Source organism: Onychostoma macrolepis, chromosome 14 (assembly GCF_012432095.1).
Source record: "Onychostoma macrolepis isolate SWU-2019 chromosome 14, ASM1243209v1, whole genome shotgun sequence".
Lineage (NCBI taxonomy): Eukaryota > Metazoa > Chordata > Actinopteri > Cypriniformes > Cyprinidae > Onychostoma > Onychostoma macrolepis.
In genome coordinates, this window is record NC_081168.1 from 29,972,759 (window position 1) to 29,997,556 (window position 24,798).

Below are 24,798 nucleotides of genomic sequence, written 5' to 3' on the forward strand. Positions count from 1 at the left end.
CCTTTAATGTAAATAAACATGTGCAAACAATATACTTGCTCTTGTGAATTTATTTAGATGTTAATTACAATTACTTACAAATTCATCATCATCATGTAACATATGCTATGTTACTATAAAACTCTTACGACAAACATGTCTTCTAATATCTTCAATTGTTGTGTATACTGAGCTGCAGCGGACACATATTAAATAGGTGTGTTCGACTTGAAGCGGCGCTGCGCAGAATGATCAGTGTATGACATCGAAGTACCGCGAGAGCAATAAGAGAGCAGATGGATCCTTATGCTTTCGAATCGCTCTCGCGGTACTTTGATGTTGTACACTGATCATTCTGCGCAGCGCCGCTTCAAGTCGAACACCTAATGACTTCACTCGGACCCATTGTGCGAGCTGTCTCTTTAATACCGCGTGGTTTATATACAAGTTGCTGCTGATTGGGCTGACATTTTTGACACACCCACCAAACAAGAGAAAACTTATCTCAAACCCTGTTGCACACCGTTCAACCCGGAAACCGTAGCAAAACGTTGGGCACCGGTGTGAGCCTGAACTTGCCCCTGAAGTCGGATCTTTCTGCTCCCGGTAGTGATGCTGCTTTCGCGGTGTTTGCATACTCTTATCACAGATGAAGTGAATAACATGCAATATTTGTCAAATGCACAGACGTTTCAGAAATGTTTTCATGAGCAACAGAAACACTTTTTATATCCTGCCTAATACAGGGCCAGCTGTTCAAGAATAAAGTTCAACATAAACATATATTTATACTATTTAAATACCAATAAAGTGGGGGTATATTTGCTTTTATCAGTGTTTTTTTTATTAAATGTGACTCAATATAACATTGCGACCATAGGCCTACAGTAAAAAAGCTTTTACTGTTCTAAAAACAGATTTGTGAGCAGTATTTTTTTTTTATTATTATTATGCAAAAATTATACAAAGGTTTGTACAAGCATACAACTCACAACAAGTAAAAACAAAAACAAATAAACATTCATAAGAATATGTAAAGTGAAACAATTCATGCCAGGGGTAAAATTACAACAATTTAAAGTAATAAAAAGCTTCATAAGTCTTTCTTGCTTTTTTGTTCTTAATTTTATCTAATATAGTACCATATTGTTTAATCTCGTTTATAAAATGTTCAAAGTTTGGCTTAGCTTTAGTCCATTTTTTCACATGAATGTGATCCAAGTAAAATACGATTTGTGAGCAGTATTGGATTTGAAGATGTTAGACACACTTGTCATGTGGTGAATTTGGCCAATGGTGAAACAGCTGTGTGGTCATCAGCGCTCCTGCAGTCGCTCTGGAGAAACTGCTCGAGCTGAGTCAGCCGGCTGCTCTCGAAACGCTGTAGCGGTACTTTGATGCCACACGTGACAGTGACGTGGCGTCGGCGCCGGTTCAAGTCGGACAAAGTTGGACAAAGTTTTATTTATTTATTTTATGCTTTCTTTCTTCCTCTTGCTAATTTTTATGTTACTTGTAATCTTGCATACTGATGGCATTTATATGCAAAGTTGTATTTCTCTTGTTGTTATAAATGTTCATATGCAATAAAAAAAAATTCTAACCGGCATGCACTGCTTCAAGTCAGTCACCGATCGGTCTGCACGGCGCTGCATGAAGTCGAACACACCTATAGCCTTTACGGCTACAAAATAGTTGTTTAATTGTGAGATAAAATAAATAAATGTTATGTAAAAAAGTTAATAGTAATAGGTTTAAATAATATATCATGCTGTAACTGTAGGGCTAATACAATAAGTCCCCTATGAACAGCATATGTGAATATTATGTAGACCTATTGTTTAAATAAAATTTATACTTTCAAAGTAGCATAATCATAGCAGTTTCCATCCATAGTATGTCCGTTTAAACGTCTGTGTTTAGCTTCAAATGGCGTCTTTGACGACAGTATTCTATAAAAATGATTTGCATTCCGATTTTGACATAAAAAGACAAAATAATTTTAAACTTATTCCATGGATTTTACCCGTTTACCTCCAGTTTTTTACCTGGGCTGCGTTCAGCCCCAACAAAACGTTGCAATTAAAACGTTTTTTAAACGGAAACGGTGCTGCGTTGAACACCCTGTTCTGATGACGCAAGAGTTGCAACTATGGCAGCTGAGAAGGCCATTCCACAGCTGTGTCCCAACGTGGAGTGCGCGGACTCCGGAGGGCACATTTGAAGTGCGATTGCGTCACAGCGCCACGACGTAAGCTGTCCCAATTCAGGATGCATCCTCCAAAGACCGCATTCCAAGGTCGATTGCGTCATGACGAAGGCTGACGTAATTTAAAAGCGACTTCAAATGCGCCCTTCATTTAACAGGAAAATTAAGTGTACATCTGATGGACACTTCGCACCCTACCATATCTCAGAGTCACTTGCGGGCAGATGATGATGGAATTTATATTCAAAGAACCTGGAGGATATGAATGAATGAATGGAGCATTTATATAGCGCTTTATTGTGTATTGGTATACACCCAAAGCGCATTACAATCATATAGGGGTCTCTTCTCAACCACCACCAGTGTGCAGCATCCACTTGGCTGATGCAACGGCAGCCACAGGACAACGGCGCCAGTGCGCTCACCACACACCAGCTACAGGTGGAGAGGAGAGAGAGATAGAGCCAATCAAGTGGATGGGGATTATTGGGAGGCCACGATAGACAATGGGCAACCAGTCTTGGGCTGCAGGGTGATATGAGAGTTCTGTGGGGGAATTCACATTGAAAAGTACTGTGTTTTCATTTACTCAAATACCTAGTGAAACAAGTGTTAAAAGCCAGGTTTTTTTTTTTTTTTTTTTTTTAACTCAAAGCCCACAAACAATTAGACAACCAGTATATAAGGCAATAGTCGTTCCCTTTCACGAGTTCACACTTGCATATAATCATGAGTAAAGGTTATGCGTATTTGGCATGCTGTCCAGGGAGAGGGCTCCGAGCTCGGTCTTTAGCCCGGCCTCAAAGCGCTCCCCCCGAGTGCTCCTCCCCATGCTGAGGTAGTAGGAACGGGCTGAAGGTGCGGAGTCGGGATGCGGAGGGATGTAATTACTAATGATGAATTGGCCGTGTTAATTATATGTGTGTGCTCCTCCCGAAATTTGTTTATAAAACATCACTTGTTGTGTTTTTGTAGTGCTGTCATACAAGATATGTCTACAAATGTTTTAACCAAACTTTAGCACTTAAGTATTTTGTATGCATGTACTGCTGTGTCATATTTTCTAATGTTAAGACTGCAAACCTGTCTTTATATTTTTCATAGTTTCCATTTTCTCTTGTTTTAGGACTATTCTGTAAAAAAATGAGCCTGCTGGTGAAGGACTTAAAAAATACAAAGTAAGCAAATTAATAGACACATTTTTGGTGAAATTCATTGTGCTGATGTTAACAGGCATGGTTTATTTGCTCTGCCTTAGTATTGCAAGTGTCCTGGGACAGCAGGTGAGGGAGTGAGAGCTGGTGGAGCTGCTCAGGGAGGACATCAAACTCCAGAGAGAGACAGGAGAGCAGGGAGAGACTGTTTTCTCTTCTTGAGAGAATGGTTAACAAATAAATTATTAGCCATTCCCTATTAGGCAAAAGAAAACAGTGGGAAAAAAATGGGTACATTACAATTTTTCAATATCTTTTTTTTTTTTTTCACATTGTCAATGAAGCAACCTAATTTCTGTAGTTTATTTTTGTGATGGAAGTTAAAAATGAAATAAGTTGTATACTTTATTCATTTTGAATGGCCAGCACCTCCTCAGCGACTCAGAGGACAATGTGGTGGACAGTAGAACGAGGCATGTCAAACACTCTGGAGACCACTCTGTATGATGCACCACAGGCCAGACAGAAGAGAAACACCAGGGTCTGGACTGTGATACTTCTCTGAAGATCCAGCAGCACTGTCAGGGCCTCCCTGCTCAGCCCAAAACCATTAAAAACCGGTCCAGCGCTGGCACATTCAGCTTTATCCTGCAGTACAGGGGTCTGCTCTGATTTAGGGAAAGAAGGAAAAGAGAAATTGTTTAGAGCTATGACAAAGTAATTGGTAGAAGAAATATTGAGACTTTAGTAAACTACTTTTAGTAACTTATTGGGGAAAATCTATTAGTCATATTTAAAACCTTAGTTAAAGACATAGTTCACCCAAAAATAAAAATTCCAAACCTGGAACAACTTGAGGGAGAGTGTAACGGAGTCAACGAGACGCGAGACGTGCGGATCCATTTGCAGGCTTACACAGGTCATAACACAGGCAGGGTCAAACAATGACAAACAGGTATGGCATGGGCAAGACACAGAGTAATCCTAGAACAAGCGTGGGTCGACGATCGGTGAACAATATCCAACAAGGCAAGGCAGAGAGATAATCCAGGTACAAGAGCAATAGTCCAGGTAAGACATAAACAGAGTCCGAATGGTGAGACAGGGGTAAATACTGGAAACACAGACTAGAAAACAAGAGACCGGTTCTGTATCGCAGCTAACACTAGGGAAGTGATAAACGCAGGACAATACTGGAACTGAACAAGAAACATGGACTGGCACGGTAAGGCAGCTAACGCTTGAAGAGAGCTATACACAGAACAATACTCGCCGAACTGTGAAGGGAAGTCCATGGTTTATGTAGGGTGTGTGATTGTGTGATAGTTCTCAGGTGTAAGCGAATGATTAGTGCAATCAGCTGTGTGTGTCGTCAGTGCAATGGATGATGGGAATTGGATTCTGGCGAAGTGCAACAAGTGCAAGAGTCCATCTGGTGGTGAGGGAACGGAAGTTCATAGACCGGATTCGTGACAGTGAGTAAATGATTACAGAATTTTTATTTTGGGGTGAAGGAAAGGAAAGGACGTGACATGTGGCCAAGTATGGTGACCCATACACGGAATTTGTGCTCTGCATTTATCCCATCCAAGTGCACACACACAGCAGTGAGAAGTGAACACACACACACAGAGCAGTGGGCAGCCAGGGACCAGTTGGGGGTTCGGTGCCTTGCTCAAGGGTCTCACCACAATCATGAAGGTGGAGAGAACACTGGTTATTCACTCCCCCACCAACAATCCCTGCCGGACCTGAGACTTGAACCCGTTACCTTTGGGTTACAAGTCCAACTATCTATCCATTAGGCCATGACTGCTCCCTGTCCCTTTAAAAAAGTATTATCTTGCATACTCCAATGTACATAAGGTATTGAGAGAAAAGTAAAGGTATTCAGTATTGTTCTGAAAAAGAATTCATCAGGATGGTTTTGCATTTTACTTCTGCATATGTTCAAGGTTGTTAAATTTAAAGTTGCCTTCATATACTGTTGGGTAGTTTAATCTACAACAATGTATCATGTAAAAGACCACATTTTTGTGGTGTTGCTGTCCTGTGAGAAGAAAAAAAAAAAACTTAGTACTTCACATTTGTACGAAATTACTTAACGAATGTACTTCCTTACAGTCCACCACTGATAATTTTGAAAATGAAACTAACATTTATTGTCAGAATATTAACATTGAGCTGTACAATGCTCTAGTTTTATTATTATTTTATTCACATTTTTATTTTTATGCTTAACTGCCTAAAAATCAGGGTTGCAAACCTGTATAAATATGTTCATCATGATCAAGACAATAAACTATATAAATAAAATCACACCTTTGTAATATATCAGTCAGCATTTGAACCGCTATGTGTGTGCGTGTTTTGTGTTTTTCATATGTATCATTACATTATTCAAGTAAGTTCCAACCCAATACCTAGATTTAAAGTTGTAACCCGGATACAGCAAACCATGAATGAAGCATTCCCACCTTCTCCTCCATTATGACGTAAAACATAAAACAAAAATGAGCAATTCTGGCTCCACTTATCCTGTCAGGATGGCAGCTCTCCTCTTGCACCGTTCCTATGCAACAGGAGTGGTAATCGGGAACATCCTGCGAAGGCAAAGCGTCCTTCATGCACTTCAAAGGGTCCTTTGTGCACTTCAGAGGCGTGGCCTTCGAAGTCCAAGCACTCTGAAGTGCGTTCACTTCACTTTAGGACACAGCTACAGAGAGCCTTTGGCTGAGGTTCTGTAGCCAACTCTGCTCCTGAGGTCTAGTGCAGAGGTCAACTCCTGTAACTAAACAATTATAATAATCTACCCTAAACATTCAGGTTTACTGGAACATTACAGACAGGTGTGTTGGAGCAGGCTTTAGCTGAACTCTGCAGAAAGCAAGCAGGACTGACTAACCCTGATCAATACTCTTAGCACTGAATGTAGAAACAATATGTGTTAAATCATGGGTTTGGCAACTACACTGTATACACTGTTCATACCTTATATCAAGCTGACGCAGGGCTATATTGTTGAGAAAATCATAGTTTACTCTTGATATAGTAAGTGTATCATCATATGTAGCAAGTGCAAAAGTCAAGTTTTCTAATCAGCCAAGTGTAAGTCGCTCCCATTGACTCTATATTTGCTGTTTTCAGTGCAGTGACTGTGATTTCTCATTTCACTGTCTGCTGTCAGATACATTAGCGGAAAAACAAAAGAAAATTTTTTTTTACAGCAACACAGTTTCTGTTCCTGTGTTGACATATTTTCTCACAACCAGTTAAATAATTAATGTAATTTTCCTTTAATTTCTATAAAAATAAATTTACACTAGATCATTGTTGCCAATGAATATAAAATAATAATAATTAAAAAAAAAAACTAAAATGGAAATTCCAAGCAGTCAAGTGATATATTTTGCTCATAGTTGACATGAATCCATGTGTTTCATTTATTAAAAAAAAAAAAAAAAAAACATTTTCATAACAGTGGTGATGTACGCAGGACTTTAGCACAGGGTTCCCACTCTTTCATAAACACCAGATTCAAGGACTTTCAAGGACTTTTTAAAGCACCATTTATTTCATATCAACACCTATCAAATTCACACCCCCAGCATATGTAGTGTCATGAAAGACCTTACAGAACTAAACATTTTACTTACACTTAACATTTACATTAAAAATTTCTAAGTAACAATGTTTTGAAAGTGTAGGTTTCGTAAATTTAGACCGTTCTGAGCAGCCGTGTTCAAAGGAATTTAACGAAATCCATTGAAATCAATACTAATATTCAAATACAATTTCTAAAATATTTATAAAATAGTTTTTGCTGTAGTTCTTGTACAAGATTTAAATGAATAAAAAGTGGTTAAATGTTGTAATAACACGGTAAAACCTGTTAACATTAAAAATATTTGCACATTCTCTCAATAGAGACGTTACTCATTAATAAATAAACTCAAGTCAAAATTATTGTAAATCCCATTTTTTTCATCTTTTTCATACATGCAGCTGCACAAAACTTCAATATTTTTTGAAAATATTTCATGAAAATTTTAAACCTTGTGCAAATCTGCAAAAAAATAAAGAAAATAAATTAAAAAAAAAAACAAAATAGGACTTTCTATTTGCTTTGAAACTGTAAATGCTTTTCACTAAGCTGTTTTTCTTATTTTTCAAGTTCTACATTTTCTCTTTAGCTCCATGTCGCAGTAAGTTCTGGGAGTTCATTTTTAGTTCATCTCCTATCCTGAAAAGTCTGTCTTGCAGAGATTCACTAAAAATGAGCTCCTAAAACTTACTGCCAGATTCTGGAAAATAAATTCTTCAAACAGTGGTACAAGAGGATGTGGTGCTGGTCCTTCAAGAGTCACTCTCAACTTATCTGTCCATAAAGCCTATAAAAAAAAAATTGTCTTTCACAACACTTCAACATGTTATTCTTAAGTGAGGGTCATTTTTTACCCAAGCAAAGTCTCTGAGAACCTGACACCTTGTAATTCTGGAGACTCCAGGAAGGTTGCAGTTCTGGAGACTAAATGTTTCCTGATGGTTTTACACCTAATTTCTCACATTAATACTTAATTATTTTGCAGTTAACATGCGTCTTTTCTTCTCCACCTGTTTTTATCTGACGCTGCTGACCCAATGAGCATTTCGCTGACCAATGGTCATGTCTTAACTTTGCAATTTCTGTATTGCATTAGTTTTGAATATTTCTCATGGGGATTTAATCATTTTTGACTTTTCAGTCTGAGTTAAATCTTTTTTTTTTTTTTTGTCTCATTTAATCTGTAAAAGAAAACCTGCCTAATAATTCTGCACACCTGAATAAAGAGTTTTTCACTTCCAGCCTTCATGGACAATTATATATCACTTGTAAATGATTAAAAACAGGCATAAAAACAGTTTTTCCCCCCATGCCATCTCCAGCCTAAACAGCTAACACAGGAATTATTACCTGTGTTCTGCAATTCATGCCTGTAATTCATTCTCCATCTCTAATTATTGCCTCTCTCACAAGTACTATGTAAATACATATGCATATTTGTTTCTATACAGCTGTATATAGAGATAAAATAATGCACAAATCTGTACATACATCTTCTGTTCCAGATTCATACACATTATTATTATTATTGTTAAGTCTTATTTAAATGATTCTATTCTCATGTCAGATATGTATGTATATATGTATGCGTGTATGTACCAAGAGCTTCTTAAAAACCACAACAAATTCCTCATGTGTTTGCGCACACTTAGCAAATAAAGCTGATTCTGATTCTGATTAAATACAAAATTAATAGTAGTTATTAAGATTGATGTGTTTTGGTATTGGTAAAATGTGCTTGGAAAAAAAATATGATCAGAATATCAACGTGCCTAATAATTATTAATGCACTGTAAGATGTTCTCACTTTACACAGAGTGTGCGTGACTGCGAATTTTTTTTTTTTTTGCGCTACCCCATCTCCACTCAAATCATTAGTGCCATTTCGTTCTGTCTTTGCACATATAGGACAATTTTTGAAATAGCGCCATGAACCAAATTTATTTCAAATTTAATTCAAGCACTTTCAAGGACCTATATTTGTTTTCAAGTAGTTCCCAGGCCTTGAATCCATATAACTGAAATTCAATTACTTTCAAGAAGTGTGTGAACCGTTAGCAGTAATTAAACCCCATCCCTCCACCATCAACTGCAAGATCACATTCATATTTGAGTGTAAAACCAATCAAATCCAAAAATCGTATCAAAATCCAGTCAACAACAGATGAACAGAACTAAGTCCTACCCTACATTTTTTCCTTTTCGATAAAAACAATAAGAAATCCATAATAAATGTGAAAAATGTTTTAGAGTAGCTTAAACAACAGTTTGAGTAGATTTTATATTTATGAATGAGACCCTTTCCTTTGATTACAGTGTTATTGAACCATAAAATGCAAAACAATGAAAACAACAAAATTTTGTACCTTAACTGATCTAAAAGCAGAATGAGATTTAACTGTGATTTTCTGTTGTTACAATCAGTTTAACTGGTAAGATCCTGAGAGGGGAAGCTGTGCAGTAGTTATATAAGAATGGAAAGACAGTCTCAGTGAAGGTTGTTGTGAATGAACACAGACAGATGTTAGTTACAGGATCAGAGAAGGACACCTTTCCTCCGTCACAGTCCAGCTGAACTCTCACACGCTGCAGCTTCTCTTTAACTGTCAAGAGAGTCGAGGGTTGCTTTGGGGATTGTGAGCTGTATTCACTGTTCATGTACTGCACACGCCAGACATTAGTGTTAAAGAAAACCAATCCCTTCCTTTGGTTTGATGCTGTGGTTATTCCAAGAGTCCAGCATGTATTGTCTCCAACCTCCACATCCCAGCAGTGTGCTCCTGAGTTAAAGCCCTCAGATCCCAGAACACATGGATACTCATCAATCCTCTCTGGATTACGAGGAAGATTTTGACATACATCACTGAACGAAACACTGGTCAGATCAGCAGAGAGTGTGAGCCAAGGAGCTGCTGTGTTTGGATCTAGAGTCAACGGAGCTGCGAAGAGAATAAAATCAGATTAGACGATAAAATATGATGGTATTAGAAAAGTAAACCAAATACATAAACATACACCATGAGGAATAGACTGTGTTTTATAGACATTATGAGTTTGCTGTATGATCTGATGATCTTATGAAATACAGTTCAGATTCACTTCAACTCCACAGAACTTCAAGTCATTATTGGAAGTATTTCTATCTCGTATGTTAATCTGTCTTTGTTCATATCTGAACTATTTAATCTTTGGTACTGGTCTCAAATCTTCTAGAGACTCACTGTGTTTGAGAGTCTCCTGCATCTTCTTCCAGACTCTGAACCGCAGGTTACTCAAGTAATGTGGGACATGAATCAAAGCTCCAGAACTCATCTGTGGATCCGGCTGTGAGATCTGGACTCTGGAAGAACATTCAGGATCAGAACTGCAGAGGATTTGAGTTCAGATCCACTGAGAGAAGAAACACCAGCAGCTCAACTTACCTTTCCATCGTGATGCTAAAGTCCTGGAAAATAGAGAGTTTGAACAACATTTAATATCTTATCAAACACTCATAACAGTTCATTGTCTCATTGTTAACGAGCATCTCTATACAAATGAAGCTGAATTCAGTCGTCACCTTCAGAAAGCAGACGTCGCTGGCTTTCATCATCTCCTCCGTGTCTTTGATTGTGTGTGAAAGAGCTGAGATGTGTCTGTTCATCTCCTCCAGCTTCTCCTTCATCATCTGCTGCTTCTGCTCCTCTTCCTCTCTCAGTGCAGTGATTGTAGCTTCTTCTTCATCTCTGAGAAACTGATGAAGCTTCTCAAACTCCTCTTTAATCTGACGCTCTGTGTGCTCAGCTTGAGACTGAAATCACATACATTCACTTCAGTCAGCTCTGCTTTAATGCCCCTATTATGCCTTTTCGAATATTACCTACATGCAGTGTGTCATGTAGCTGTATGTGAACATAGACTATCTGCAAAGTTGTGAAGCCGACAGTGCACGATAAATAAAGTTATTGTCTATCAAAAAAAAAAACAGTCGACTCACCTAAACGAGTTTTCAGGAATTCGAATCTTATTCTGTTACGGCTGTATGTCACAAAGTAACACATTTGCATAATGTCCGCCCACATTCTACATCGAGAATAACTTGCTATCACATCTTATAATTACCGCAAACTTGTTAACACTTGAAACTCACCACTGACTGAGAAACATCCTGCTCCAGTCGTGCTTGCAGATCAGTCTCTTGTCGATCAGCCACTTCAACCGTTTCATCATCAGACTCTGGCTCGAATTGGTAAAGTGCAATCGAGACCATCTTTTCTATGTATTGACAAGTCTCCAGGGCTGTCAGTTATGGGGGGAACTATGATGTCATTTTGTAGGCGGATCGGCTGTTAGCATGAAACTGGTTCCTCGACAAAAAGGCTTTTGGATTATCGCAAAAAATAAGCTCTGTGTTCAATCATAGCTCTTGAAACTTACACATTTTGTCCATAAAGATAATCTTCACAAAATAATATAACATTTATGAATTTTGAATTCTGAAGCATAAATACTAGCGCCAGAACTTAAAGGCTAAACTTAGGCTATAAAGGAACTACAGCACCACGGTTTGCATAAACTCGAATAAATACAAAACTAGATCCAAACTAAAACTGAAATGAGACATTAGTAATAAATAGTATAGTGAATAAATGAAATAATCATAACTAAAGGACATTTAAAGCACATATTTCTGTACATTTAAGGTGCGTTAAGGTACATTAAAAGTAAATAAATCCTTGATTAATATGAATATTTTAATTAAAAAGGTGTCTCCACGCACTATTCAATAAAATTCTAGTGCATTTAATCTATTAAATAACAGCAGAGTCAGCGAGTTTTTGGATATGGTAAGATTAAACTTATTTTAGTGAATAAAGTATCATTTCAGCTATAATTTTGTTAGGATTGGTACACAAAATGTTATTTTATCCTTGCTTCTAGGAAATCCTCAATCTATATGCTTTCTAACAGCTTATGTGGCCGCAAACATTTAATTTTAAATTTTCACTTTCCCCACGTAAAGATGGTAAATGTGGTGTTTACATGGAATAATCGTATGAGTTTACCCCAGAGTCTGTATCAGTAGGAAAGTCATGAACTCGAGCGTCTTCCATCCGAAGACTTGTGTTGGTATTCATTGGCTATCCTAAAATTAATTGTATTACAAATTATATTACAACTGGAAAATACTGTAAACCAATCACAAAGTACTGCGCCATCTGACCAATCACAGCAGTGAGTGCTCACGGAAAGGAGGGGTTTAGAGAGACTGATTCTTCGAACTGCTTCACACGAGTCGTTTATGATTAATTTAGAAATGAGGTAAAATTAAATATATTTTTTTTGAGAAAACTAAAGTGTTTTTTGACCTTGCATGCATGTAAACATGTTTTAGGAGACTCGTAAAACAATATCAGCAACCTTAAAAATGGCATAATAGGGGCACTTTAACACTCACTGCACTAATGACCATCATAACTCTTTACTCCATATCCTCACCTTGATGTGTTGCACTGTTTCATCACACTTTGCTTTCATTTCTTCTGCATGTTTGAACTTGTTTTGTAAAGATGTCAGAGCTGTATTCAGTTCCTCCTACAAGTTAAGATGGAAATCTGTTAAACTTATAAGAGGTTTAGTATATTTGGATGTTTTTTAGGTATTGTTAATATGTTGTATGGTCATATGGTCAAACAGTCCCATTTGTGCCTTAAATTTGCAGGTCATGCATATTTTTTAATTATTTAACTTATAAAGGATGAACATTCAATTGTACACAACTGGATTATTATGCAAAAAAAATATTAGCAAAACACTGTGCTTAGCATATGAAAATAAAAGACATTTGCCATACCCTGTGAGATGAAAGCACTTCTGTGATGGGTCTGAATGTGTGATTGACATGTTTCTCTGAGTCTCTGCACACTAAACACACCGGCTGTTTGTCCTCCAGACAGAAGAGTTTGAGTTTCTCACTGTGTAAACTGCAGATCTCCTCAGATCCTGATGAACGCCTCTCATTTCTCTCCTTTATCAGTGAATCACACAAGTTTTTTAACACTAGATTACACAGAGGATCTTGTTTTGAGGATCTTCTTCTGCAGACGGGACACTCCTGAGTTTTCTTGGTCTTCCAGAACTGCTGAAGACACTCTTTACAAATACTGTGACTACAGGACAGAATAATAGGATCCTTGAAGATTTCACAGCACACGGGACAAGAAAGCTCTTCCACAGATTTTGAGTCCATTTCCTCTTCTTCTGCAACGACTTACAATTTACTTTCACTTTCTGAAAATTTGTTTGAAAAGTAAATAACAATTACAATCAAAATCAAAATCAAACCTATTCTGTTCAATACACTTCTCCAAAATCCTCATTTATAGTGTCCTCCTCTGATCTCCACAACACTGACTCTTTTTAGCTTTCAGTATGATGTGTAAAGGAGAAATAATAAGACTAGTCACTTCCTGGTAGGTTAAAGGTCATGAGAGGGTGGAGTTTCTGATGAGCTTTTGGATGTTCTGAATACAGACTGAAAATATAGTTTATTTTAACTTTATTTGTGCTTTCATCTCTTAGACTCAATGAACTGAAAAAATAAATCAAACTAATGAATCTACATATAAAATTAAAATATGTTAGTCATTATAAGATTTTTTTTTTTTATATTTCTTTAGATTGAGACTGTGAATGATTTTTTTTTTTTATTCCTGTCAGCGTACCCTGTCAGAGGCAGTGCAATAATTAAACAACAAATACTACAAAGAAATATTCAGGGGAACTGTTTCCACAACTTAAATAAATGCATGGTTGCAAGTAAAAAATTCTAACTGATGTGATGGAGCTGCACGAGCCTAACACAGACCAGTGAGACCGGCCTGCTGTGACTGAGGATCCCGAGCCTGAGAAGAGGACGAGTGCATACACTGCCCTGGAGCCTAAACCCCATGAAGAGTCTGACCAGGTGCATGAGCCCGCAACACTCATCGCTGAGGGAGCGCTTGTGGAGATCAAGGGCTGGAAGGAAAGCTCTGCACACAGCAGCCACAATAGCACTTATGTTTTATTTATCTTTTCCTTTCTATTCGAAACATTCCCAAAAGCATTAACTATATCATGAAATATCTTGATTCTCACCTTTATAGATTATGATAGTTGATCTACAGTGGGCGATGGTCAAAGTAACCTAATAATGTAGTCTATTAACTATGCATAAAAACCTGTCTGTTCACTTGTAACAAACATGGTGTCATGCCATAATATATTTTTAATACGACTGACTTTATATTTAATGTGAATTTAGGTATTTTAGTGAAGTTAGGCTACTTATGATAACAATTTCAGAAAGAGAGCAAAAAACATTTACATTATCAAAGAACTTTTTCACTGACAGTCTAGAGTCACAAGCACTCTCAAAAACTCCCATTAAAATCACTGAAGCTGTTTACACTGTGAAATGAATATCTTACAGATTCGTACACACATCTGCACTTCATTGTGTCTTACGAGAGAATTCGCCAGAAAGAGGTATTCAGTCAGCGAGCGAGTGAAGAAAACACCATATGGAGCGTATTTTGTGCCATTATTCATCAAACAAATCCAGCGTTTTGCAAATAAACACAATCTGCTTTGCAAAGAAAAACTCGACTTTCAAACAAACGCAAAGTGATTTGCAAATACAAAACTCTATTTGAGAGAAAATGCAGAGGTATGGACAAATATATGTATTGTGTGTTACAACTGTGAGACTCATTTGCCTTTTTATGAGGAAACTTGGCTTGATTTTCTCACAAATGCAACTGAGAGCAACTTCCTTTTCCAAAAACAGTAGATGACGCTGTTGGTCAATTTACGCTAGTCTCCCGAGACCCGAAACACACGTTTACCTTTTCAGGGAATACAGCAGACCAACATGAGTGGGGAACAGGTGAGTTTCTGTCTTACAATATCTATAATTAACCATTTAGATGTTTTCACAAAGCAACCCTACTACTGTAACAGGGCTGACGAGATGTGAGACGTGCGGATCCATGTGCAAGTTTTATTTAGGCAGAGACGTGGTCGTACAGGCAGGGTCGAAACAATGGCAAACAGGCATGGCAGGGACAAGACAAAGAGTAATCCTAGAGCAAGCAAAGGTCGATGATCGGCAAACAGTATCCAGTGGGCAAGGCAAAGAGATAATCCAGGAACACAGGCTAGAATCCAATACGGGAAACCTATCAGGGCTTGGTAGAGTTGCTACGGCTAGGGAGGCGGTAAATGCATACAATACTCGGCAGAGAGGCAGAGAAGGTCCAAGGCTTATAAAGCGTGTGTGATCAGTATGTGCGTGGGATCAGGTGTGCGTGTGATTAGTGCAATGAGTGATTGGTGACAGCTGTGATCAGTGTTGGATGATGGGAAATGAAGTCCAGTGTGGTGTGTGGTGTGAAAGTCCATGTGGTGAGCGGTGACCTCTGGTGGTGAATGGAAGTGCCGACTGGATTCGTGACAGAGCCCCCTAAGAGCGGCTTCCAGGCGCTCACACAGTCTTTAATCCAGGAGGGAGGTGGAGCGGAGGCGGAACAGGGGAGGATGGAGGCCAGGTCCTTGTGGAAGCGGAGTGATCTGGGACCGAGGTAGAGCCGGCAGAGCAGGAAGCCAGGGCGGAGCAGGCGGGACTTGAGCCCACCAGGCGGAGCAGGCGGGACTTGAGCCCACCAGGGCAGAGCAGGCGGGACTTGAGCCCACCAGGGCGGAGCAGGCGGGACTTGAGCCCACCAGGGCGGAGCAGGCGGGACTTGAGCCCACCAGGGCGGAGCAGGCGGGACTTGAGCCCACCAGGGCGGAGCAGGCGGGACTTGAGCCCACCAGGGTGGACCCGAAGATCTCCACGGTGGTGCAGAAGACCACCAGAGCCCGACAGCAGACCACCACGGCGGCGCAGATAGAGCACGAGCCCACCAGGGCGGTGCAGAAGACCACCAGAGCCAGATAGTGGACCACCACAGCGGAGCGGGTGGAACAGGTGGAGCAGAAGACCAGAGCGGAGCAGACGGACCCGAAGACCACCACGACGGATCAGGAACCCACAGCAGAGCCTGGGAACTAGGGAGAATGGAGACACAAGGAGGAGACAGAACATGCACAGACACAAGGACTGAGGTAGGGAACATAGGAAGTTTAGAATTAGTCTCCATAGCAGTGACAGGATAGAACGAGAGTTCATTGACGGCCTCCTTAGCCGTGACAGGGCAGGACGAGAGTTCAGGGACGGCCTCCTTGGCCGAAACAGGACAGGACGAGGAATCAGGGCGGCCTCTGTGGCCGTGGCAGGGCAAGGCGAGTTGGTGAGTGGATACCACTGACACCTCCGGAGGTTCTGCAGCGGTTGCCGCCACCTCTGGAGGTTCTACAGCGGTAACAGTCTCCTCGACCGCCTTTCGACAGACCGAGGAACATTGCAGGCGCCACCACCATACAAGAGGCTGAGGTGAGCCCGGCCGCTTCGGAAGGTTCTGCAGCGTGTGCCGCCACCTCGGGCAGTTCTGCGGTGGTGTACGCAGCCCAAACGCAACATAAAGCGGTTCCCATCAGGGGAAGTGCCTCGGACAGGGGAATATGCATAAGAACAGGAGGGTTAGTGTGAGTTGGTTTGGGGATACCAGCAGTGCGTGCAGACACCAGCGGTACATCCCTCAAACTAGACATCAAATTGGGATTGACATGAAGTGACTCCGGAAGGTCAGCCGTGACGGGCTGCGACTCCGGAAGGTCAGCCGTGACGGGTTGCGACTCCGGAAGGTCAGCCGTGACGGGCTGCGACTCCGGAAGGTCAGCCGTGACGTGAACAGCTGAGACGTGCTGCTGTGACTCTGGGCGAGCAGCTGTGACGTGCTGCTGTGACTCTGGACGAGCAGCCGTGGCGTGCTGCTGTGACTCTGGGCGAGCAGCCGTGGCGTGCTGCTGTGACTCTGGACGAGCAGCCGTGGCGTGCTGCTGTGACTCTGGACGAGCAGCCGTGGCGTGCTGCTGTGACTCTGGGCGAGCAGCCATGGCGTGCTGCTGTGACTCTGGACGAGCAGCCGTGGCGTGACTTGACCTTAGGAGATCAGCTGAGGCGTGAAGTGACTCTGGGCGAGCAGCTGTGGCGTGCTGCTGTGACTCTGGGCGAACAGCTGTGACGTGCTGCTGTGACTCTGGGCGAACAGCTGTGACGTGCTGCTGTGACTCTGGAGATCAGCTGAGACGTGAAGTGACTCTGGGCGAGCAGCTGTGACGTGCTGCTGTGACTCTGGGCGAGCAGCTGTGACGTGCTGCTGTGACTCTGGGCGAACAGCTGTGACGTGCTGCTGTGACTCTGGGCGAACAGCTGTGACGCGTGCTGCTGTGACTCTGGGCGAACAGCTGTGGCGTGCTGCTGTGACTCTGGGCGAACAGCTGTGGCGTGCTGCTGTGACTCTGGGCGAGCAGCTGTGGCGTGCTGCTGTGACTCTGGGCGAACAGCTGTGGCGTGCTGCTGTGACTCTGGGCGAACAGCTGTGGCGTGCTGCTGTGACTCTGGGCGAGCAGCTGTGGCGTGCTGCTGTGACTCTGGGCGAGCAGCTGAGCGTGCTGCTGTGACTCTGGGCGAGCAGCTGAGGCGTGCTGCTGTGACTCTGGGCGAGCAGCTGAGCGTGCTGCTGTGACTCTGGAGATCAGCTGAGGCGTGAAGTGACTCTGGACGAGCAGCTGTGGCGTGCTGCTGTGACTCTGGACGAGCAGCTGAGGCGTGCTGTGACTCTGGACGAGCAGCTGAGGCGTGCTGCTGTGACTCTGGGCGAGCAGCTGAGGCGTGCTGCTGTGACTCTGGGCGAGCAGCTGAGGCGTGCTGCTGTGACTCTGGGCGAGCAGCTGAGGCGTGCTGCTGTGACTCTGGGCGAGCAGCTGAGGCGTGCTGCTGTGACTCTGGACGAGCAGCTGAGGCGTGCTGCTGTGACTCTGGGCGAGCAGCTGAGGCGTGCTGCTGTGACTCTGGGCGAGCAGCTGAGGCGTGCTGCTGTGACTCTGGGCGAACAGCTGTGACGTGCTGCTGTGACTCTGGGCGGACAGCTGAGACGTGCTGCTGTGACTCTGGGCGAACAGCTGAGACGTGCTGCTGTGACTCTGGCCGAGCAGCGGTGTCGTGCTGCTGTGACTCTGGCGAGCAGCGGTGACGTGCTGCTGTGACTCTGGCGAGCAGCGGTGTCGTGCTGCTGCGACTCTGGCCGAGCAGCGGTGTCGTGCTGCTGCGACTCTGGCCGAGCAGCGGTGTCGTGCTGCTGCGACTCTGGCGAGCAGCGGTGTCGTGCTGCTGCGACTCTGGCCGAGCAGCGGTGTCGTGCTGCTGCGACTCTGGCGAGCAGCGGTGTCGTGCTGCTGCGACTCTGGCCGAGCAGCGGTGTCGTGCTGCTGCGACTCTGGCCGAGCAGCGGTGTCGTGCTGCTGCGACTCTGGCCGAGCAGCGGTGTCGTGCTGCTGCGACTCTGGGCGAGCAGCGGTGTCGTGCTGCTGCGACTCTGGGCGAGCAGCTGAGACGTGCTGCTGCGACTCTGGGCGAGCAGCTGAGACGTGCTGCTGCGACTCTGGGCGAGCAGCTGAGACGTGCTGCTGCGACTCTGGGCGAGCAGCTGAGACGTGCGGCTGCGACTCTGGAAGGTCAGCCGTGACGGGCTGCGACTCTGGAAGGTCAGCCGTGACGGGCTGCGACTCTGGAAGGTCAGCCGTGACGGGCTGCGACTCTGGAAGGTCAGCCGTGACGGGCTGCGACTCTGGAAGGTCAGCCGTGACGGGCTGCGACTCTGGAAGGTCAGCCGTGACGGGCTGCGACTCTGGAAGGTCAGCCGTGACGGGCTGCGACTCTGGAAGGTCAGCCGTGACGTGAACAGCTGAGACGTGCTGCTGTGACTCTGGGCGAGCAGCCGTGGCGTGCTGCTGTGACTCTGGGCGAGCAGCGTGGCGTGCTGCTGTGACTCTGGGCGAGCAGCCGTGACGTGCTGCTGTGACTCTGGGCGAGCAGCCGTGACGTGCTGCTGTGACTCTGGGCGAGCAGCCGTGACGTGCTGCTGTGACTCTGGGCGAGCAGCCGTGACGTGCTGCTGTGACTCTGGGCGAGCAGCCGTGACGTGCTGCTGTGACTCATGAATGGCAGTAGTGACATGACGGGGTGTTGTTGTGGCTGCCATTTTGTGAACGGGCTCTGGTGCGTCCGCCATTACCGTCATAGACGCGGTGTCGCATTCCTCTTCCGCAACACCCACAGTAAATGATGAGCCAACACACAACAGAGCATAATCCAAAAACTGACTGAGTGAGGAACGTGGGCCCTCACAAATAAGCCTAGTCTTGAGTGGCTGATTAATGCTGTCACAAAAGAAATCTATCAAGACATCGTCCGGAAAATCAGAATTATTAGCAATGTCTAGATATTCTAGAATAAAGTCCTCGAGTGATCGCATACCCTGCTTGAGGGCTAATAACCGTCTTGCAATGTTCATACCTGGCCAATGTTCATCAGAAAAGCTGCTGGATCCTTGTATGCCCGAGTATTCTGTAACAGGGCTGACGAGACGTGAGACGTGCGGATCCATGTGCAAGTTTTATTTAGGCAGAGACGTGGTCGTACAGGCAGGGTCGAAACAATGGCAAACAGGCATGGCAGGGACAAGACAAAGAGTAATCCTAGAGCAAGCAAAGGTCGATGATCGGCAAACAGTATCCAGTGGGCAAGGCAAAGAGATAATCCAGGGAACACAGGCTAGAATCCAATACGGGGTAAACAGTGTCCAGACAGCAAGGCAAGGGTTAATCCAGGGAACACGGGTAGAACAAACACAGGGAAACCTATCAGGGGCTTGGTAGAGTTGCTACGGCTAGGGGAGCGGTAAATGCATACAATACTCGGCAGAGAGGCAGAGAAGGTCCAAGGCTTATAAAGCGTGTGTGATCAGTATGTGCGTGGGATCAGGTGTGCGTGTGATTAGTGCAATGAGTGATTGGTGACAGCTGTGATCAGTGTTGGATGATGGGAAATGAAGTCCAGTGTGGTGTGTGGTGTGAAAGTCCATGTGGTGAGCGAGTGACCTCTGGTGGTGAATGGAAGTGCCGACTGGATTCGTGACAACTACAATGTCAGTGAAATTCACAATAAGTGCTGTAAAGTTGTTAACATGATTGATTAGTTTAAAAATCAGTAGTGACATGGCTAAACATTTAACTAGGCAGTCTTTCCCTATAAAAACTGATCCATTCTCCAAACCGCTTATCCACGCGCCCTCTCACTTAAATGGGCATAACGCCACTGGCTATATAAAGGTTTTAGTGCTGTCCATTGATATTGCTCAAAGAGTGCTAACTTTTATAATCATTACAGGGGTGGAAAGTAACAAATTACATTTACTCGTGTTACTGTAATTGAGTAGCTTTTTTGTGTACTTCTACTTTTTAAAGTAATTTAATTTTTTTTTTACTTAAGAATATTTTGTTTGAAGTATTGTACTTCGCTACATTTTAAAACACATTAATTACTGAGTAAAAAAAAATTGCTCCCTGGAAACCACTGCAGTAAATAATGGGCAGGACAACAAACTGGCGCTAAAATCGCAAGAAAGATGCAGACGGACAAGACAGGCGTTACGGTGCAGACCCAGCTGAAAACCAAACCCCGTCGTATTCGACTTGAACTCGAACCCCTGGCCATATTTATGCTCTATTACGCAGTGTAAGCTGTGTTTGCCTGGGGAGACCAAACTAGCAGCTTATAAAATCCTGACATCACCCCTTCGCAAGCATGTAGAGGAAAGGTAAACTTGCATCGTTGCATTGGTGGTTAAAATGAAGCTTTGACAGTTTAGCAAAAGGTTTTGCACAAATTAGCCAAAGAGACTGTGGTGCAGCGCGATACCTGCGATAATATCTTAATTGTTGTTTTAACGATGTGCGATTTCACATTATCAGTATTTTGCCAAAAACCATACAAAACTCTCCTAGAGTGCCGTGAAGTCTAGTAGATTAGACTAGTGTGCGCATTTAGAGTGCATTCTTTCACTGCGTGATTCAGTGTTAAAATGCATTTAGAATGATCACAAAATTGAAGATATAGGGGCAGAAAATGTATATATTTATATCAGGGCTCCAGACAAAAAAATCAAGTAAGGAGCCATTGGCTCCTATAAGAAAAAACGTAGGTGCCAAATTATTTTTTAGGTGCCACAGAATAAACACGTTTTATTTATTTGTTTTTTTAACATTTTGACATTTCAATCATACAGTCATGTGTTTGTCTACTCTTTTCTTGACTTTATCAGCATTTTAATCCATCTTATAGATGACCTGGGAACTAAGGTTCACTTAAAGTGGGAACTAAACGTCTTTTCCAACTTGAAATATACAGTCACAAAGAATTGTTTATTACACAGAATCTGTACCAATATCATGGACCATAAGAACTTTTAAATAATTGCAATTTAATAAATTTAAGTTGGTCCAACTTAAAATAAAAAGTGAACAACACATTTTCAAACTGTTATTTGTCAGTGTAACTCAGAATTGTCAAGTTCACTTAATGTATTTCTTTAATTATGCATTAAGTTGGCGCTTTAGGAGCAAATATAGCGGCTTCTCCGAAATAGGTATAAACGGAGGTTGGAGCCAGATCCAAATGGGCGGGACTAATATTACTAATATATTAATATTCCCTACACCAAACTCATATTTATTCAATGACATCATTGCCTTTTGAAGTTTAATCCAGCTGTATCGAGGTTCTTGTCTTTCCATCCCCAACTGTAAGACCTCTTGAAATTATAATTAAGACTTTTCTTATACCATTTAACATATTTAAAACTTTTTATGGCTGTAAATTTTATACAAGTAAATTGAGAGGTTTTTAATGCTCACTAATCAAAGTCTATGCTGGTTATTCTTTTTCTTGATTTTTACAAAGCCTTTGATACGATTGAGCACCAGTTTCTTTTAAAATCTCTAAAGTTGTTTGGATTTGGGGATGCCTTTGTTGACACTATTGCTATGTTTTATAATGGAATCAATAGTTCTGTTGTCATACATTTTATTACCTCTAATAGATTTGATATACTGTGTGGTGTTAGGCAGGGCTGCCCAATTTCTCCTTTTTTATTTTTATTAGTTACAGAGCTATTATCCCTAAGTATTGTTCAAAATCAAGAATTAAAAGGAATTTCTGTTTTAGGGAGGGAAATTAAGATTTCACAATTGGCGGACGACACCACATTGTTTCTAAAGGATGAATCGCAAGTGGCAAAGGCTCTAGACTTAATATACAATTTTTCTTGTGCTTCTGGTCTAAAATTGAATATCTCAAAATGTGAGATATTGCCTGTTCATGATTTGAATAATAACTCCATAGAAAATATTCCTATTAAATCCACGGTTAAATATTTAGGCATTTATATCACCAAAAATCTTCTGGCAAGACAGCACTTGAACTTTTCGTCCAGGATTGTCAAATCTAAAAACATTCTTAATTCCTGGCTACAACGGGACCTATCTTTATATGGAAGAGTGCTATTGTCCAAGGCTGAGGGTCTTTCTCATTTTGTATATCCATCTCTATCTTTATTTGTTGAGAATAAATTGGCCAAATAAATTAACAGTATTTTCTTAAAATTTGTTTGGAGAAATAAACCTCATAAATTAAAAAAGGAAGTGCTTTCTAATAGTAGAGCAGATGGGGGTATTGCTTTTTTAGATTTTTCTTACACAGTAAATATTTTTAAAATTAATTGGCTTAAAAGATGTCTAGCTAATCCTAAATCCATTTGGTATTTTATCCCCAACCATATTTTTGATAAAATTGGTAGCCTTTCCTTCATTTTGAAATGTAACTATCTACCTTCTAAGCTACCTATAGCTTTGTCCAAATTTCATCAGCAGTGTCTCCTTGCTTGGAAGCTTTGCTATGTTCACAGTTTTTCACCCCATAGAACATGTTTATGGAATAACAAGGATATTACCATCAGAAATAAATCATTATTTTCCTCCAGGTGGTTTCAAAATAATATTAATTGTATCCTTTGCTTATTTGATGACTCGGGAAATATTCTCTCTTATGAGCAATTTATGAGATACCATAGTTTCCCGACTCCTCCAAAAGAATTTAATAAAGTGGTTAAAGCAATTTCACCTGGATTACTTCACCTTGTTAAAAGTCACTCTTTATTTAATCCAAGGAGTTCAGGTGTTACTCAATCTACTTTGCTGTTGGAAGGTGTTGATCTGTTAGATAAGAAATGTAATAATAGGCATGTGCGCCAAATTTTTCAGTTTAAAAGGAACATTTCTTCAAGAGGAAAGTTCTACTGGAGGTCCTTGGTTGATGATATAGACTGGAAAAGATCCTGACATAAAATATATCCTGTTAATTTTAATATTTCTAAGTATTTGGACATTGACAGCTCATGTTCTTTTTGCAAACAAGCAGAGGAGACATCAGTACATCTGTTTTTTGAATGCCCTATATCCAAGCAATTTTGGTCTGACCTAGGTTCTCATATATTTGATTCTGCCGATGTTGTACATTCTTTTAGTTTAAAAGACATTATTTTTTATTATGATAATACTAAAAATAAACCCCTGGAACATACTGTTAATTTTTTCCTTTTATATGGTAAATTTTTCATTCACAAACAAAAATTTGCAAATAGTTATCCATCCTATCCCCTTTTTAAAATTGAATTAAACTCACTTCTAAAATCTCTTCATCTTATAAAAAATAAAAAAACCCTAAGATTTCTGAAATATTATACAGAGGTATGTAAAGAAAATCCTTGTATTTAGATGCTTTCCTTATGTACATTTGTTTGTATATCTTTGCAATGTCATTCACATCTGATGGTGTTATTTATTTTCTTGTTTATTTTTTTATTTTTATTTTTTTTTGTAACAATTTTTATTTTATTAAAGTGTATGTGTGTGTGTTTGTCATTTATGTTTAATTTATAACTATTGGTCATTATTTTTTGGATTTGTATGTGATCCCTTGACTATGTTCTTCTTGTACTGTCTGTTCAAGCATTAATAATAAAAAAAATATTAATAATAATAAAAAAAGAGAGATTCGACGGATTGCATAGCAATATAAATCTGTGAGAAACGGTTAGGCTCATTTAGATGCAAGCAGCAAATAAATATCGTCATAAAGTAATATTATCTTATAAAATACATATACCAGTAGTAAATGAGGTAAAACACTTACTTTCAGTGTTTTCCTTGTTAAAACCATACCAATTTCCCAGTCTGCTCGCGCCGCGAGAGAAATAAAATATCTCTCTAAAAAAAAAAAACGTTTAGGAGAGCACAGCACATAAGTATGGCTATAAATTAATATGTTATAAAATACATATTTTAAATGAGATTAAAACACTTACTTTTGGATTTTCCCTTTTAGAAAAGTCCTCTGTTCCGCATCGCGAGTGAAAGGAAATGCCATTGATAAACGTTTAGGCGCACACAACACTTTGAAATAATTATAAAACGAAAAACACACTTTGTGAGTAGGATTAAACACTTTATTTAGCTGTTTCCGTCCTAATATGCTCCGCATCGCGAGCAAAGAAAATGGCGTCTGTGAAAAATATTTCAGACGGATTAGGCGCGCACACGAGAAAATGTCCCGGATGTCACTAATAACTCTCAACGGTGTTAATGAGGGTAATTCTCCGTTTTGACACCGGCCAGATGGTGCTGTTTACTCTAGCTAGTGTTAATCCTTTACAATTCAACACCACAACTCTCTTTACTCTAAAAGTCCGTAACACTGGGATTTCAACACTGGAGATTGTGCTATGTGGAGAGCCGCAGCCCTGCCGAGTTTAGTTCCAGCGCTGCTCCAA

General features: G+C 41.3%; 1 protein-coding gene across 3 annotated transcripts; it reads right to left on the reverse strand.

The window, feature by feature from the left end:
* Window positions 1–6,894: 6,894 nt before the first annotated feature.
* Window positions 6,895–24,517, reverse strand: LOC131553649 (zinc-binding protein A33-like). 3 transcript variants are annotated; one of them, XM_058798464.1, is made up of 8 exons: window positions 24,334–24,517; window positions 24,162–24,235; window positions 12,780–13,216; window positions 12,425–12,520; window positions 10,506–10,736; window positions 10,369–10,391; window positions 10,168–10,286; window positions 6,895–9,885 (listed from the first exon to the last, which is right to left on the reverse strand). In XM_058798464.1, the coding sequence occupies exons 3-8, from the start codon at window positions 13,173–13,175 to the stop codon at window positions 9,341–9,343; spliced, it is 1,410 nt and encodes a 469-aa protein (XP_058654447.1). In that variant the 5' UTR covers window positions 13,176–13,216; window positions 24,162–24,235; window positions 24,334–24,517; the 3' UTR covers window positions 6,895–9,340. The 3 variants fall into 3 exon arrangements, with proteins under 3 accessions (XP_058654447.1, XP_058654448.1, XP_058654444.1); XM_058798465.1 differs by lacking the exons at window positions 24,162–24,235; window positions 24,334–24,517 and adding an exon at window positions 13,794–14,401; XM_058798461.1 differs by lacking the exons at window positions 24,162–24,235; window positions 24,334–24,517 and having other exon boundaries at window positions 12,780–13,526.
* Between the last annotated feature and the right edge of the window lie 281 nt (window positions 24,518–24,798).

What these genes read in the sequence shown, in the direction of transcription:
- LOC131553649 (XM_058798464.1), bottom strand. Translation starts at nt 13,175, where the DNA reads ATGGACTCAAAATCTGTGGAAGAGCTTTCTTGTCCCGTGTGCTGTGAA. An exon ending in AAGTGCTTTCATCTCACAGG is followed by an intron (nt 12,521 to 12,779) that starts GTATGGCAAATG and finishes CTTAACTTGTAG; the next exon opens with GAGGAACTGAATACAGCTCT. An exon ending in AAACAGTGCAACACATCAAG is followed by an intron (nt 10,737 to 12,424) that starts GTGAGGATATGG and finishes ATGTGATTTCAG; the next exon opens with TCTCAAGCTGAGCACACAGA.